The sequence below is a fragment of the Pinus tabuliformis genome, chromosome 9, assembly GCF_031772625.1.
Source record: "Pinus tabuliformis cultivar Carrire ecotype Pingquan chromosome 9, CPIR1, whole genome shotgun sequence".
Classification (NCBI taxonomy): domain Eukaryota; kingdom Viridiplantae; phylum Streptophyta; class Pinopsida; order Pinales; family Pinaceae; genus Pinus; species Pinus tabuliformis.
Genome location: NC_142307.1, coordinates 1,229,946,573 through 1,229,962,151, shown reverse-complemented (window position 1 = coordinate 1,229,962,151; position 15,579 = coordinate 1,229,946,573). Strand labels below are relative to the sequence as shown.

The window sequence follows — 15,579 nt, the reverse complement described above, 5'->3', positions numbered from 1 at the left end:
CAGAAGCACCTACTATTGCCGTTATCTGAAAGCTCCTTACAAAAACCATTGCAGATAGAGACATTGGAGCACAAGAAATATGCCATATGTTACAAAAGCTACCTCTTTCTCTCAGCAGCTGTACATTTCAGTCGTTGAATGTCAACAAGTCTGTTTTCAAACGCGTTTCACAAGATACTGAGAACCCTGGTTTGACACCAAACTTTATCCTTGCATACATGAACAGGCCTGTCTCATTAGAATCACTGCCCCTCCTTGAAGCTTCACGCTCATGGTCATATTCTTCCCAGCGGAAAAAAAAACCAATGGAAACACATATTCCCACCAATGATTGTACATGTATTGCCCCGTTACAATGTCATTCCTTCCTCTAATGATCCTTCTTATGCCACTTTTTGCTGGAGTGAATTACTATTGTATTTCCCCTTCCAAACACTCCCCAATGATATTGGTTCAACTGATGCAACAATTATTGCACACTGGGAACAAAAAAAGGGTACATATACACCATGGCATGTCCATTGAGAAATTGAAAACCCACAAACCCCACATACTGAAGATCAAACTACCCCTGACATCCCTCCTGATTCCATGCAGATGAATGAATGGAAAATCCTCTCTCAGCTGCACCCAGGTTACAATATTGCAATTGATGACCTTGACATGATTGGCTACCGCGACTTCGATGCCAACCACAATTGGTCACATAATACTATCCCTCCCCACTTGCAAGAAATTGCCATAAATTTTGTTGAATTCAACCGCTCAATGATTCAAAACCAACATCATTCTTTTTCCAACCTTCCCCAAGATCACACATTATCTCCTACCCAAAACATAGCCTTCACCACTATTTTTTCACACTTTAAAACCCCTTCGCCAAAACCCCCACGCAAAATCATCATACAAGGAACAGCTGGGACAGGAAAATCCCATTTGATTAAATGTCTACACCATGCATTTGTGGAAAACTCACCAGCAAACAAAAACCCTTTGTTGTTACTTGCACCAACAGGCGTTGCAGCTTTCAACATAAATGCCCTCACAATTCACTCTGCCCTTCGTATCCCTATCCAAACAATGCATCCTCTTGAAGGCCAACCACTCCTACAACTACAAGAGCAACTCTGTCATGTAGAGTACATTCTCATTGATGAAATGAGCTTCATTGGTCCAAAAATGCTTACTCGCATTGACGATCATCTAAGAGAGGCATTCCCTCTTCACCGAAATGCACCATTTGGTAATCACTCAATTATCCTTGTCGGAGATTTAGGCCAGCTACCACCTGTAAAAGACATTCCTTTATACGCTGGGACATCGCGTGGCACTGCACTTTGGCGCAACTTCGACATATTCATAACACTTTCAACCGTTTTTCGTCAACAAGGAGCTAGCCCGTCCCAGGTTGCTTTCCAGCAAATACTCACAAATCTCAGAAATGGAATATCTACACTTGAAGATTGGCAACACCTAATGTCAAGAACAAGTTCGTCTCTTACACATGAAGAGCAACGCACATTTGAAGAATCCATGCACCTATATGCAATAAACAACTCAGTTGTTTTGCATAATAAGAAAATGCTTAAAAAATTGAACATCCCAGTAGCGCTTTGCTCTGCAGAACAACAAAGGCAGAAAACTCCTACTACAATAGAAGATGAGCATTTTCCTGCAAAAGTGCTCTTATGCAATGAACAAAAAGTTATGCTCACCAGCAACTTATGGGTACATGTAGGCCTCGTCAATGGCGCACTTGGGAAGATCATCTCAATATTTTATTCTATTAGTTCAAAGCCCCCAGAATTACCATCCTTTGTGGTTGTCGACTTTATACAATACAAAGGAACACCATGGGACATTTCACACCCAACATATGTACCCATTTCTCCCATCACAAGGGGTGCACGCCGTCAGATACCACTTCAAATGGCATGGGCTTTAACGATACACAAGTCACAAGGAATGACATTAGACAAAGCAACAGTAGACATCGGCACCAAAGAACGACAAGGGCTAACGTTCACTGCAATTTCAAGAGTGCGGTCATTGGCAGACATTCAAATCAATCCAGCATTCCCATTCTCACGCATTGCACAAATGCACGAGAATCCATATCTTAAGCGTAGACAACAAGAGGAATCATTGCTTGCATCAAAATCTATGCAGGAGAATATACTCTAGCCAATCGTACAACCTGTTTTCCAGAATTACCCACATGGTAAACACCACTTGCTGCAATAACCAAATTTCACATACATTTGCTTTCTATTACATTTAACCTCATATGATTTTATATTAGTTTGAAATCATTTATTTTATTTCAAATATTCAAACAAAATATTTCCCGCCAAGAACAACAAGGTCTAGCATTCACTGCAATTTAGAAATTTCTTTAAAAATTTATTTATTTTACTTCAGCGCTTTAAAAAACATGCTTTCGTCAAACACATCCATTGTCACTTACAATGTTTTCTTTTTGGATGGAAACAGGTATGAATACAGGCTATTTATGATTGTTGTATGAGTATTGCCAAGAAATTCAGCATCCTGCCCCAACAAACATTGCCTCTTTACCATTTGCGTCCAACCATTGAATTGTTAAAGAAGGTAAAAGAAATACTCAAGATAATAATTCACATCCATGAAAGTGACACACACAGGAAAATGCAGCGTCAATTGCAGGAACAACTCTGTTGCCGATGCCATGCCCCATCATGCATATATAGCTGCTCATTGTCAATTACATCTATATGTAATAGAATGCTCTTATTTTACATATGTTTAGAAGCCAAAGAATACTTTCATTGTATATATGTTTAGTTATTACCTACCAAACATGTCTCTATGTGTAGACCATATGTAAAATTTCAAAAAATACATTGCAAAGCATGTAACTATCTCCTGTATAATTGCTTGTGATAAACACACAATACCAAGTAAAATATTTAGAAGTATTCAAGTGTAATAAGTCTAGTATGTTCCACTAGACATGATGCATAGTTATGGAGTGTCATAAGTGTTTATGTACCTACAATTTTAATAAAAACTCAGTTTACATAGATTTGGCCTTTTGAGTGTGGTTTCTATTGTTCATGGAATGCCAGATGTTATGCTACTCAAGTTAAGTTATCTTTGTTTTTGTTTTCAAAAATGTTATATAGGAATATGTATACCTTACATGGGCTTCTGCAATGACATTTATAGAGTGGTTAGTTGTTTGTTTTTAAATTAGAATACATTTACATGAAATTTTCAAATTCTCTTCTTTTTTGTTTCAGTCATGTCAGCATTTTTAAATACATGTGAATGAATAGAAAGTCTTGTGGTTTTCTTTAAGTATTTCTGCTTTGACATGCTGCTTTGTTCTCTTTTTCACTTCCAGTATAAAGAACGTACATTCCCAGTCTGTTCTGTCTCCTATATCTTTTACTCTATTTCAGATTTAATAAACTGTATAATATCAATACTATACGCAGCTGAGAAGGTGGCCCGACCTTTTATAAAAATTCAACAATTCTAACTTCATAAATCTATCAACCTCTCTTTGTACCTTTTGGGACAATTGCTAGTTTAATTACACCTAAAACAATCCATAAATATTCACACTCATGTTTTGAAAAAACAGTATTTAATACTACTTTATCTTTATTCATATTTCCACGTTTATAGTTTGATTATTCCACTATTGTAAAAGTTCCCAGTCAAGTTTGCGTGCTAAAATTGACGGAACAAAACCGCCCATACACTCGAACAGTTTTGATATGGACAACCAACCTCTAATGCATTATTGTCAACCGAACACGTCTTTGAAGTAATGGTTTACGTTATTGGTTTTCAATTATCGTTTTATTATGGCTGGACTTATTGGGATTCAAAAGCAGCATAAGTCGTCGGAAAACAATAATGTGCTAGAAATATGAGAAAATTTTGGAAAGTACAAAATTAGAAAATAAATGAAGTTTTTAATATAAAATTATAAATTAAAAGAATATTTGAATGAGATTTAATTTTAATGTTTCGAGTCTTTTTGTAACATGAATACATACTAATAAAATCTCACCCAGACAACAAAAAATCACCTCCAAATAGACGAAATTATATATATTTTTATTTTTTCTAATTTAGTATTAAAAAAACATCCTTTTCCTGTGTGGAATTATTAACAAAATAAAACTTTTTGTAACTACTCCATGGTTCCACCTGGTATTGGAGGATTGAGTCACTGGGTTAGGTGGACGATGGCTGCATTCTTTGCGTGGGCACTACGCCTCTCCTATTTTCTCCAAATTCATATTTTTAAATGTACCTATATTGTTCCACCTTTCCTCTTTTTGGGTGCCTGCCGCTGACTACACGTCATTCAAAAACTAATTTTTCCACGTCCGATACAGCGTTGTGCGTTATGGCGTCAGCGCGTACGTATGCCACCAAAAAGATACGAAGGCGTGATGTTCTTGCGATTTCTTTTCCAAGGGATGATGTGACGTGACGTGACGTTTAATGTATGGCAGTAATTTAAATGTCAAAATATGATATTGTAATTTTAAATAATAAGAATGGTTAAAAATTTAAATTTACAGTTTCTATTTAAATTTTAATATTAAAATTTAATTTACAGTTTAAAAAATCAAAATTATTAATTTATATTTTTGAAATTAGTTTAATGTAAATATAAAAAATGGATTAAATTTCAAAAGTATAAATATTGGAATTTTACGTGTTAATAAATTTATACAAATTTGATGCTTCTCTATGGATTTGGATTTTAAATGATTTAAAATAAATTTAATTTTTAAAATATTATTAATTAATTATTTTTAATTGTTTAACATTTATTTTTTTAAATAATAAATATTTATATTGCTTTTTTATTCGTAAAAATATTTATAAATTTAATAAAAATTATATTAAAAATTAAGGTTTTATTTGAATATGTTTATGGGTTTTGGATACATTATGATCGGGTGGTTGGTTAAGATACTTCTTGATGCACTCTTTTAATTCTCTTTTCTCATTGGAATAATATATTGGACATGATGAAAATTAGTCTGACCAAACTTTAAAAAATTATAGAGATTAATATTAACATATGAATTAATTTTCAATGTTTAAAAAAATAAGATTCACAAATTTTCATTTTTTTAAATTATTTATCTAAATTTTATAATATAAAATTAACTTACCTTATAAATCATCCATATTTCATATTTTATAAAAACTATATAAAGTTATTAAAATTTCAAATATTTTTATAAAAATATCACCCAATTATTAAAAAATAACCAAATTCACACCGTTCTCTAAATTTTAAAATAAATTTCCACTTTTGACATTTTTTTCCAGCTTCAATATCAAAAACTTTATTTCAAAAATTTAATAAATTTTAAAATTAAGCAAAATCTTTTTTAGAAATCATATCATAGAAAATTTTAGCCTTTGCTTAATTCATGATGTGATTTTTAATTGTGGATCACAAAACCTGAATACAGAAATTTTAAAATTATTAAATTTAAAAAATAATAATAAATAATTAATTCATAGAAAATTTTAGCCTTTGCTTAATTCATGATGTGATTTTTAATTGTGATCACAAAACCTGAATACAGAAATTTTAAAACTGTTAAATTTAAAAAAAAAATAATAAATAAATAATTATTATTTTCTTAAATAGCATTTAAAGAAAAATAATAAATAAATAATTATTATTTTCTTAAATAGCAGATACTCCGCCGGGACCAAAAAAATACAACTTTTTCTGACCGTAAAACCACCATTACCGAAAATAATACGTCTGCATCGCACCATCACTATCATCTATCAGTCAGCGACGCCTAAACTTAAGTCGGTCCTTTTATGGGAAAATAAAATCGGTATGCAGGGGTCATGGTCCAAATGGTAAGTGCCTTTCTACATGGATACACCTCCCGGCTCCACCAAAATGTCGAAACGACGGTGCGACGAACGGCCCTCAGCGAGCGCGAAAAGCTAGAAATCACTTAAATAAATAACGTGTAATCGGCGTGCCCTTTGAATGAATCCTTGTAATTCAAGTTCAGATACGCCTCTGCTATTGGTATAGGTTTTATTGTGATTCAGCAGCCTTATTGTACTGAACTGCGTTCTTTCCACCTTTATTTTGTTCTCTGTGGACCAGGATTTTCCTTGATTCCATATTTTGTCGTGTTTGAAAATATTCCTCTTCTGAATACAGAGAAATTCATGCTTTTTGTATCCTTGGGTTTTTGCCAAATTGTCGCTTGCGTTTTACAAACACCGCTGGGTTATTATCACTCTCCTGTGCCTTGTATCGAGCCCTGTAATAAACCTTCGAGGGATTCTTGATCTTTTCCCATTCAATGGCGATCAAAGGAGATGGCCATCCCCTGACTCTGACTGCGCTTCTAAGCAATGCCTGCGACGAGTTTCCCCAACACAAGGCTCTCATTGTCTCCGGGAAATTTGAAATCACATATGCGGATCTGCAAAGACTTGTAAATGGATGTGCCGCCAAGTTAAGAAACGCCGGGATTGGAACCGGGGACGTGGTGGCTCTCGCCTGTCCTAACTCTATTGAGGTAAAGTTTCATGCTCTGTTTTCCTTGGTTTAAATAATATTTCTGCACCATTTTTGCAGTAACTTTCTGGTCATTGCTGTTTTCTCTGTTGCTTATATCACGCCTATTTCCTTAAATGTCCGTTTCTTTTTCCTTTGGTTTTCCCTTTCATTCTGTTAGATTTCTTATAGCTGTAGATTGTGCTCATTTTTGTGCAATCCAGATGTGTTCTTGGGTGTTTAAGGTCAAAATACGCGGTCATTTTAATTTTCAGGGTTATTTTATCAGATGATAGGTTAATTTCAAATTTCAATTCGCTGAATATGTTGTGCTTCTTTGGCACAGTACGTCATATTGTTTCTTGCGGTGATAAGGGCCAGAGCAGTTGCGGCACCACTAAATTCTGCCTACACAGAAGAGGAATTCGAGTTCTATCTGGAAGATTCCGGTTCGAAAATGCTGATTGTGCCGATGGAAGCAAATTCATCGGCCGAAAGGGCTGCCTTAAAGCTGGGTCTGTCCGTGACCGCTGCACAATTCTGCCTCGACACCGACAGAAATGCAACCGTCGAGTTCCACCCGAGATCGAACTTCGTGGCATCCGAGGGCGGCGAGGAGGTGAGCGAGACCTGGGTGAACCTTGAAGACGACAAAGCACTCTTTCTTCATACGTCTGGCACCACCAGCCGGCCCAAGGGAGTTCCGTTAACGCAACTAAATTTGGCGGCATCTACGCAGCACATTGTTGACGTGTACGAGCTTTCGCCCTCCGACGTGACGCTCATTGTCTCACCGCTTTTTCACGTCCACGGTCTCGTAGCATCGTTGCTTTCGTCCATCGTCGCCGGCGCAACCGTCGTCCTCCCGTCGGCGGGTCGATTCTCGGCCACATCATTCTGGAACGACATGAAAACCTACGGCGCCACATGGTACACAGCGGTGCCTACCGTCCACCAAATATTGCTGGAGAGACACAACACAAAGCCTGAGAGCGAGTATCCAAAGCTACGATTCATTAGAAGCTGCAGCGCTTCCTTGGCTCCAGCCATACTAGAACGTCTGGAACACGCCTTCAGCGCCCCTGTTCTTGAAGCTTACGCGATGACAGAGGCTTCTCATTTGATGACGTCCAATCCGTTGCCACATCGCGGTGTTCACAAACCGGGGTCCGTGGGCAAGGCGGTAGGGCAGGAATTAGCCATTCTCGATCAGAATGGCGTTGTTCAGAAACCGGGATGTAGCGGCGAGGTTTGCATACGGGGTTTGAACGTCACCAAAGGCTACCAAAACAACCCTGAAGCCAGTAAAACCGCCTTTCAGTTCGGGTGGTTTCACACGGGAGACCTGGGTTACATCGACAACGACGGATACCTGTTCCTCATTGGTCGGATTAAGGAGCTCATCAATCGAGGAGGTAAACGCAAATAATGAAATCGCTAGGATAGGTAGAAATTGCAACATAATGGCAGAAATTGTTTTGATTAATTTGTGAAGGTTATAACATTTTGAATCGATTTTACAGGAGAGAAAATATCACCTTTGGAAATAGATGCCGTGTTGCTGTCACACCCAGCAGTGGCTGAGGCGGTTGCTTTTGCAGTTCCTGATGACAAATACGGAGAAGAGGTGATTTACTCACATTCGACATTTTTTTGAGATTTAAGAAATAAATGAAAAAATCTTTGAAATTTAAATAACGAAATAGATTCCTTTGAAACTGGTTGTCACGTGACAGATCAACGCCGCGGTGGTTCCAAAAGAGGGAGTTACTGTAACTGAAAGCGACATAAGGGATTTATGCAAGAAAAATTTGGCGAGTTTCAAAATACCGAAAAGGGTATTCATCACGGACTCTATCCCCAAAACTGCTACAGGAAAGGTCCAGAGGCGACTGGTGGCAGAACATTTCATCGCAACCCTATCGGCTGCCAAGGTCCCCAAATTTGGGGCATGACAAAATGAATGTGTGTTATTAGCTGTTTCCCCTCCAGTGGCGAAGTCAGTTATTATCCTTTGCCCATCTCATGAACTTTCTTTTTCCTTCCCGCTTATCTCTATAGGATGAAGTAGAGGACCGGTTTCTGTGGCAAAACAGAAGCAGTATATGCTGCACCGGGTGTTATTCATTTATTCCTTGCACTGTAAGAAAATTTTATTGATATAATATGGGGTAAGCGGATGGTTGTCAGAGTTGTATTTAGTGTTCGATTTAGATTAATTTTTAGAATTTTTTTTGAAAGACATTTTTTAAAATTATAAATTTTAATGTAGGATTTTAACTATATAATTATAATATATATTTTTATAATTTCCGAAAGGAAAAAAATTACAATTTTCTTAAAAATTACATTAAAAAAATAAAAATAAAAACATTCTCATAATTAAATTATTCCATATATATTATATACATATATTCCATATGTTATATATGAAATATACAATATTACATATGAAATATACATATGGCTCAGTGTTAAAACTGCTTAAAACATAATAAAAACATTCTCGTAATTAAATTATTCCATATATATTATATAGGTATATTCCATATGTTATATATGAAATATACAATATTACATATGAAATATACATATGGCTCAGTGTTAAAACTGCTTAAAACATCTTAATAACTTAAAACCTGGCATAAAATATACATTAAAAATTATATAAAAAAATAAAAATAGAAACATTCTCATAATTAAATTATTTTATATATAATTATTATATATATTATATATGAAATATACATATATTCCATATATATTATACATCAAATATACATATGGCTTAGTCTTAAAACTGCTTAAAACATCTTAATAACCTAAGAAAACTGCTTAAGACATCTTAAAACAGCATCTTAAAACCTTGCGTAAGTAAAAATCTGCCCTCTTGCTAATCACCAATTAATTATTCCAATTAGCTTGCATGAGTGAAAGTCTGTATAAGTCTGCAATGACTACAATATTTCAATCAACTTGTATTCACAAATAACCACTAATAATCCATTACTAATTTAACAATTAAATTATAATAATATTTTCTTATATAAAACAATATTACATATATAGACACAACAACATACACGGTCGTACAAAAAAAAAAACATACACGGTCGTAAATTCCAAATTCCAATATTTATGAAAAGTGTTCGTGATGTAATAATGATTGAATGCTTCTTTGGATGTTCGTCAGAAAATACTTTATGAGGGTAAGACAGAGACCCGCTTTACAATGAAGATGTTAAGTGGGGATTCTTTGCGCACAATGCAACATGTTGGTAAGCGTGTAAGTGTTTTTATTTTTATTTTATTTTTCCGGGTTAGAATTTTTTTAGGCGTAGTCTAACGAGGCAGAGAAGTTGCTTTGAAAGTTATGAAAATTCTCGTCATTTTTATTTTATTTTTCTAGGTTAGAATTTTTTTAGGCGTAGTCTAACGAGGCAGAGAAGTTGCTTTGAAAGTTATGAAAATTCTCGTCATATTTAGATAAAAAGGTAGGGGAGGAGTTGCCCGGAAAGTTATGGAAATTCCGGTCATATTTAGAGAAACTCTGGCAAGGATTTTTGCAAATCCAAGTTATAGTTGTTAAATTTCAAATTTTTAGGTGTCCTAGACGTTTTTGATGGTGCAGAATCCATTTCCACCATCAAAAACACGATTTTGAAAATTTTTTGCCCGGATTCCGGCCATTTTTCGCTGTCCAGGCAATTCCTCAGCCTCGTTACCATCAAAACACGATTTTGAAAATTTTTTGCCCGGATTCCGGCCACTTTTGGCTGTCCAGGCAATTCCTCAATCTCGTTAGACGATTCCGTGTTTGAATCGTGTTTTTGATGGTGGAAATGGATTCAACGCCATTAAAAACGTCTAGGACACCTAAAAATTTGAAGTTTAACAACTATAACTTGGATTTACAAAAATCCTTGCCAGATTTTCTCTAAATATGACCGGAATTTCCATAACTTTTCGGGCAATTCCTCCGGCTGGTTAAACAACTCCTCTACCAAATTGTTTGAATTTTTTTTTGCCTACTTTTGGCCGTTTGTCTTGTTGAAATTTTAGAGAATAAAAATTGTTTATATATTTTTTAATTAAAATAATTTTTTTTTAAGTAGATAATTTTAAATAATTGTTTTTATTATATCAAATACAATTATTTTATAAATTTTATAATTAAACTAATTATAATATGTTTTTAGAAATTTGAATTTATATAAGTAGTGAAATTAATTATTTACCAATCTACTTCAACTAAAATTATTTAACAAATCTATTTATATATTTAAAAACATATTTTAAATAATTAAAATTTACAACTTTACCAAAAATTATATAATCAAATTTAGATTAAAAAGGGAAAAAGTTAAAAGTATTAGTATTTTTTGAAACTTTTACAATTAAGGCAATATCAAAGTACCAAAATCATTATAATAACTACCAACACAGACAAAAAAAACATTATAGAAACTAACTAAATTATAATTTTATTTTAAATTATTATTATACATAATTAAAAAAAAAACATATAACAAGATTCTTAATTATGGAGGTTCACCCCTTTTACAATGAATATTTTTAATTTATAAATAAGTTTTGTTACAATATCATTAGCGCATACTATACCATATCATGACTTAAAAATACCACATGCCCAAAAATTACAACTCTTTCATATCATACATATTTTTATAACATTTTTTAATTAATCAATATAAAAAGATAAAAATAATATAACTTTTTTAAATACATCTCAACCTTTAATTTATAACCATTACTTAAAAAAACTTATTCCAAAATAAACATAAATCAATACCATCTTTATCTTCTTTAAGTTTCTGCAATTCAAAAATCCCATTGAACTCCCAAAATAAAATAATATACATAAACACAAGTTGACCAATAAAACATTACAAGAACGTACTAATCAGGATGTGGTTTAATATACATAAACGCAAATTCACATATAAAACATTAATAAGAACGTACCAATCAAGATGTGGTATAAGGTCTTTTTCTATACCCTTTCTAAAAACATTCTCTTCACCCCTATATAACATGTGATCTTATGGGGAAACACAAATGTTATTGAATTTGTAGTCTATTACTTCCAGTGGCATTGACTCTATACACCCCTATATAACATGTGATCTTATGGGGAAACACAAATGTTATTGAATTTGTAGTCTATTACTTCCAGTGGCATTGACTCTATACACCCCTATATAGCATGTGATCTTATGGGGAAACACAAATGTTATTGAATTTGTAGTCTATTACTTCCAGTGGTAGTAATGGCCTATACACCCCTATATAACATGTGATCTTATGGGGAAACACAAATGTTATTGAATTTGTAGTCTATTACTACCAGTGGTAGTAATGGCATTGATCCATACATGGAGTACTCTTTCAATAGGTTGTTGTGAGGTCTTGTATGGTTGCGAAGTTTCTTAGGACCAAATAAATCCACATGGAGTGGGGATACTATTTGTACTCTTCTTTAAACGAGTTGAATGGAAATTTCTCGAATTTGAATGTCATTATTGGCAACATTAGTAAAAATAAAAGTCTTTTCTGTTTTGTTGAATTTAAACTTATGGAATTTCATAAATACAATTAATTAATATCATTAAAAATTTTAGTTTATCTTTTTTAAGTATCTGTTTTAATTATAATATTGAATTGGTGTAAGGATGTATTCCATATCACGTATGTTTTGCTTTATAAAAATAGTTTTGATATTTTTGGTGGATTTTTAAGAAATTTGACAATTAAATTTTATTATTCAATAATTATATAGAAGATATTAATCATAAAATATATGAGAATAAAATTATAAAGAGACCGGGTATATAAAGATTACAAATATTTATTTTGGAAAATCTTCATGAGAAAAAAGCCAACAAATTTTTCCAACAGAGAACACAAAGACTTCCCTTGGAAAATCGTCCATCCTCTTAGTCAAGGAAATTTGGCCGAAAGTCTTCTATATTGATAACTATCTTTTATGAGTATGATACTTTGCATTCTTACCCATTAGTTACATCATTCAATAATTATGCAAAAGACATCAACCATAAAACATATGAGATGGTAAAATCATAAAGTGAAAGTCCACACAAAGAACACACAGAGTTACCTTGGGAAAACCCTCATGGGGAAAAACCCAACAACTTTTTTCAATAGAGAATACACATCTAAGTCAACAACTAGGTCAAACCTAATCCTTGGTTCACCCTCTTAGTCAAGTCAATTTGGCCCAAAAACATACTCTGTTTTGTAGCTTACAAATCGCAGAACGATGACTTTCTGTAGCTCACATTCAAAGAAGAACGAATATTAATATGTCTGATCCAAATGATCTCATCGTTTGTTCACATACTATAAGATGTAAATCTAGCAAATTTGAAATCTCAAGTGAGTAATAGGAGGTTCGAAAATCTCAGTTCAAGAGAATGATCAATCCAATCCTCAATTGTTTTCAGTCTTGTTTTCATGAAACTCTAGTATGCATTGTCTTGTCAATTTGCAAAGAAGGTTGAAGGCCTATGGAATAATGATAAAAGGACAATCTCAGTTTGTTTGATCCCTTTTATAATTTGATTAATGTTTGAATCAAGTTGTTAGGATGAAATCTCCATGAAATGAACATCCTAATATCAGAATCAGTGATTAAAGAAGGAGTCGGATCCTTAAATCAAAAGTTTGATGAGTCCAATGTTCTATTCATAATAGAAGGAAGAAAGGCTTGACTTGGTGCTAACCTATATGATATTGGCACTTATCCTTATAATCCTCACAGGTCTATTTTTGCATCAGATATTTTTCCTTTAGAACTATTGATCTCTAGTTCAATGGAAGTAAGATCTTTGTAACCCCCTTTTCTCATTTTTGACGTCTTAGTGCTATTGACATTTGTGAATGTGTTTCATGTATATTGTATAATTCATGACTTTTTCCTCCATATGAATGATGATGAAAAATGTATGAGGACTATGAGTCCAATTAAAAGGGTCTAAAGTAAGACTTGTGTTAAAGGCTCTCCTTGAAATAAGAAGAAAGTCCTGGAAAGATGTTGAGTCATCTCTTAAGAAGTTTGGCTCATCTCTCAAAGAAGTTTGGCTCTTCACGAACTAGCTTATTATGGTGACAATAATGAATTGTTGACAAAGATTCTACCATTTCGAAGCATCTAGGGTTTGTAAATCCTAGTGAGGATTTGAACAAGAAAATTCTAAGGTTTGTGGGAAAATCCCTAGGAGTAATCGTTTTCGCTAAAAGGAGAAACCATAGCCTATACAAGGGAGGTATGACATCATGTTGATGCTTAAGATAAGGATGGTGAAGTTACGAAAGTCTAGGATTAAGAAGGATCTAACATGTCTTTAAAAAATAAGTATTTTACATCTCTCATTTGATTATTACTATTGTTGTTTATTTTACTATTAGTAGGTCTCTTGTCCTTGAATTATTTTCTTGGTTGTTATTGTTCTTCCATGGCCTCCTAATGAGGAGTGTATGTACATATTGAAGGCTACCAAGGTTTTTGGCAACAGATGGAAGAATAGAGCAAAGCTATGACGAAGAGACTCTTTGTGATGAGAGATATTGTAATGGATGAGATCTAGACTCCACGGAAATATAATGCCTTTAATTATGGAAATAAATACAAGGGAAAGGATTACCTCAGCAAGGGGAAATAAGCCTACGAAAGGACATCTTGTCAAGTACAATTTTGTAGAGATTGTATTTCTCGATGAAAGAAGTGAACTACCTCAAGATATATATGCTATGTATAAACTAAATTTGCACTTGAATTTTAGTCTTAGAATAATATTTGATTAACCATGTAACATCCTAATTTTCCTTACTCATCTGCTCTTTTTGGATGATGTTCTTATCTTTGGTGATGGTTTAGTCCCTGAATAGTAGGCTTATTACAATATATTCTCTTCTTTTTGTGTTCCTACTAGGATGATGGTTAGTCAAGTTAAATCCTATTTTCTTCTAACACAATATTCCAGACCAAGTAACTGCCTCCATCACCTCTTTTCTTCCTTATACCAATGGTTATTTTGTATGAGGATTTTACATACTTAGGTTTTCACCTTAAGCCTAACTATTATAATGTGGAGGATTTCTCATGGATCTTAAAGTGTATTGAGAAACACATCAATAATTGGTGCTATAGGTGGGTCTTGATTGGAGGGTGGTTGACATTGGTAAAATTGGTACTTGAAAGTATCCATGTCTATTGGTTGTCTTTGTCAAAGGTTGATAAAACTACTATTAAGAAGCTCAAATAGTCCATGTTTAACTTCATGTAGGCGAGCATAAAGAATAAAGGAGGCTTTCATTTGGCCAAGTGGGAAGTGGGGTTTAAAGAATCTCCACTAGTTCAATTTAGCTTTGGAAACAAAATGTCTTTGGAGAGTTATAATTGGGTCTGGCTTATGGAGTAAAATTGTTGTAGTCAAATATTTGAAGAACTTTCCTTTTTTTAAATGGATTTGGTCAGCCCAACCTTCTAGTTATGCTGTGGGACCAGATTTTGGAGGGTTTTGATGGCTTCCCTCCCACTGATCACTAAGTGGATGGCTTGGGAGGTCGGCAACAGGAAAAAGGCCATCCTTGGGATTAATCTTTTCATTGGGGGATCGAACTTTTAAACATCTCTCCTGATCTCATTGCACAAATAAAGGATCATGTTATCTTCAGGCCTGGGCAAGTTTTCCTGTATTGTTCTCATGTCAGACTCAATGGTAGGTGGAAGTTATCAACTAATATTGGTTTACAAGGTTTTTTGGATTATGAGTGGGATGGGTTCGTCTCCAATCTGTCTTGTATTGGAAAGTTTCTTAATGATAAATAAGACTCCATTGTTTGGTGATGGAATGCCTCTTCAAGCCAAGTCACTGCTAGTCTGGCGTATGATGCAATTTATACAAATGTTGATCCTTTTGAAGTTAAATGGTGGTGACAAAATATTTGGAAGTGGCCCATTCCTCCAAAGGTGTTTCAGC

General features: G+C 34.0%; 1 protein-coding gene across 1 annotated transcript; it reads left to right on the top strand.

Moving 5' to 3' along the window:
• The first annotated feature begins 5,933 nt into the window (after positions 1 to 5,933).
• On the top strand, positions 5,934 to 8,753 carry LOC149152978 (putative CoA ligase CCL9). The gene is made up of 4 exons (XM_089438381.1): positions 5,934 to 6,578; positions 6,903 to 7,971; positions 8,080 to 8,183; positions 8,293 to 8,753. The coding sequence occupies exons 1-4, from the start codon at positions 6,360 to 6,362 to the stop codon at positions 8,509 to 8,511; spliced, it is 1,611 nt and encodes a 536-aa protein (XP_089294507.1). The 5' UTR covers positions 5,934 to 6,359; the 3' UTR covers positions 8,512 to 8,753.
• The last annotated feature ends 6,826 nt before the right edge of the window (positions 8,754 to 15,579 follow it).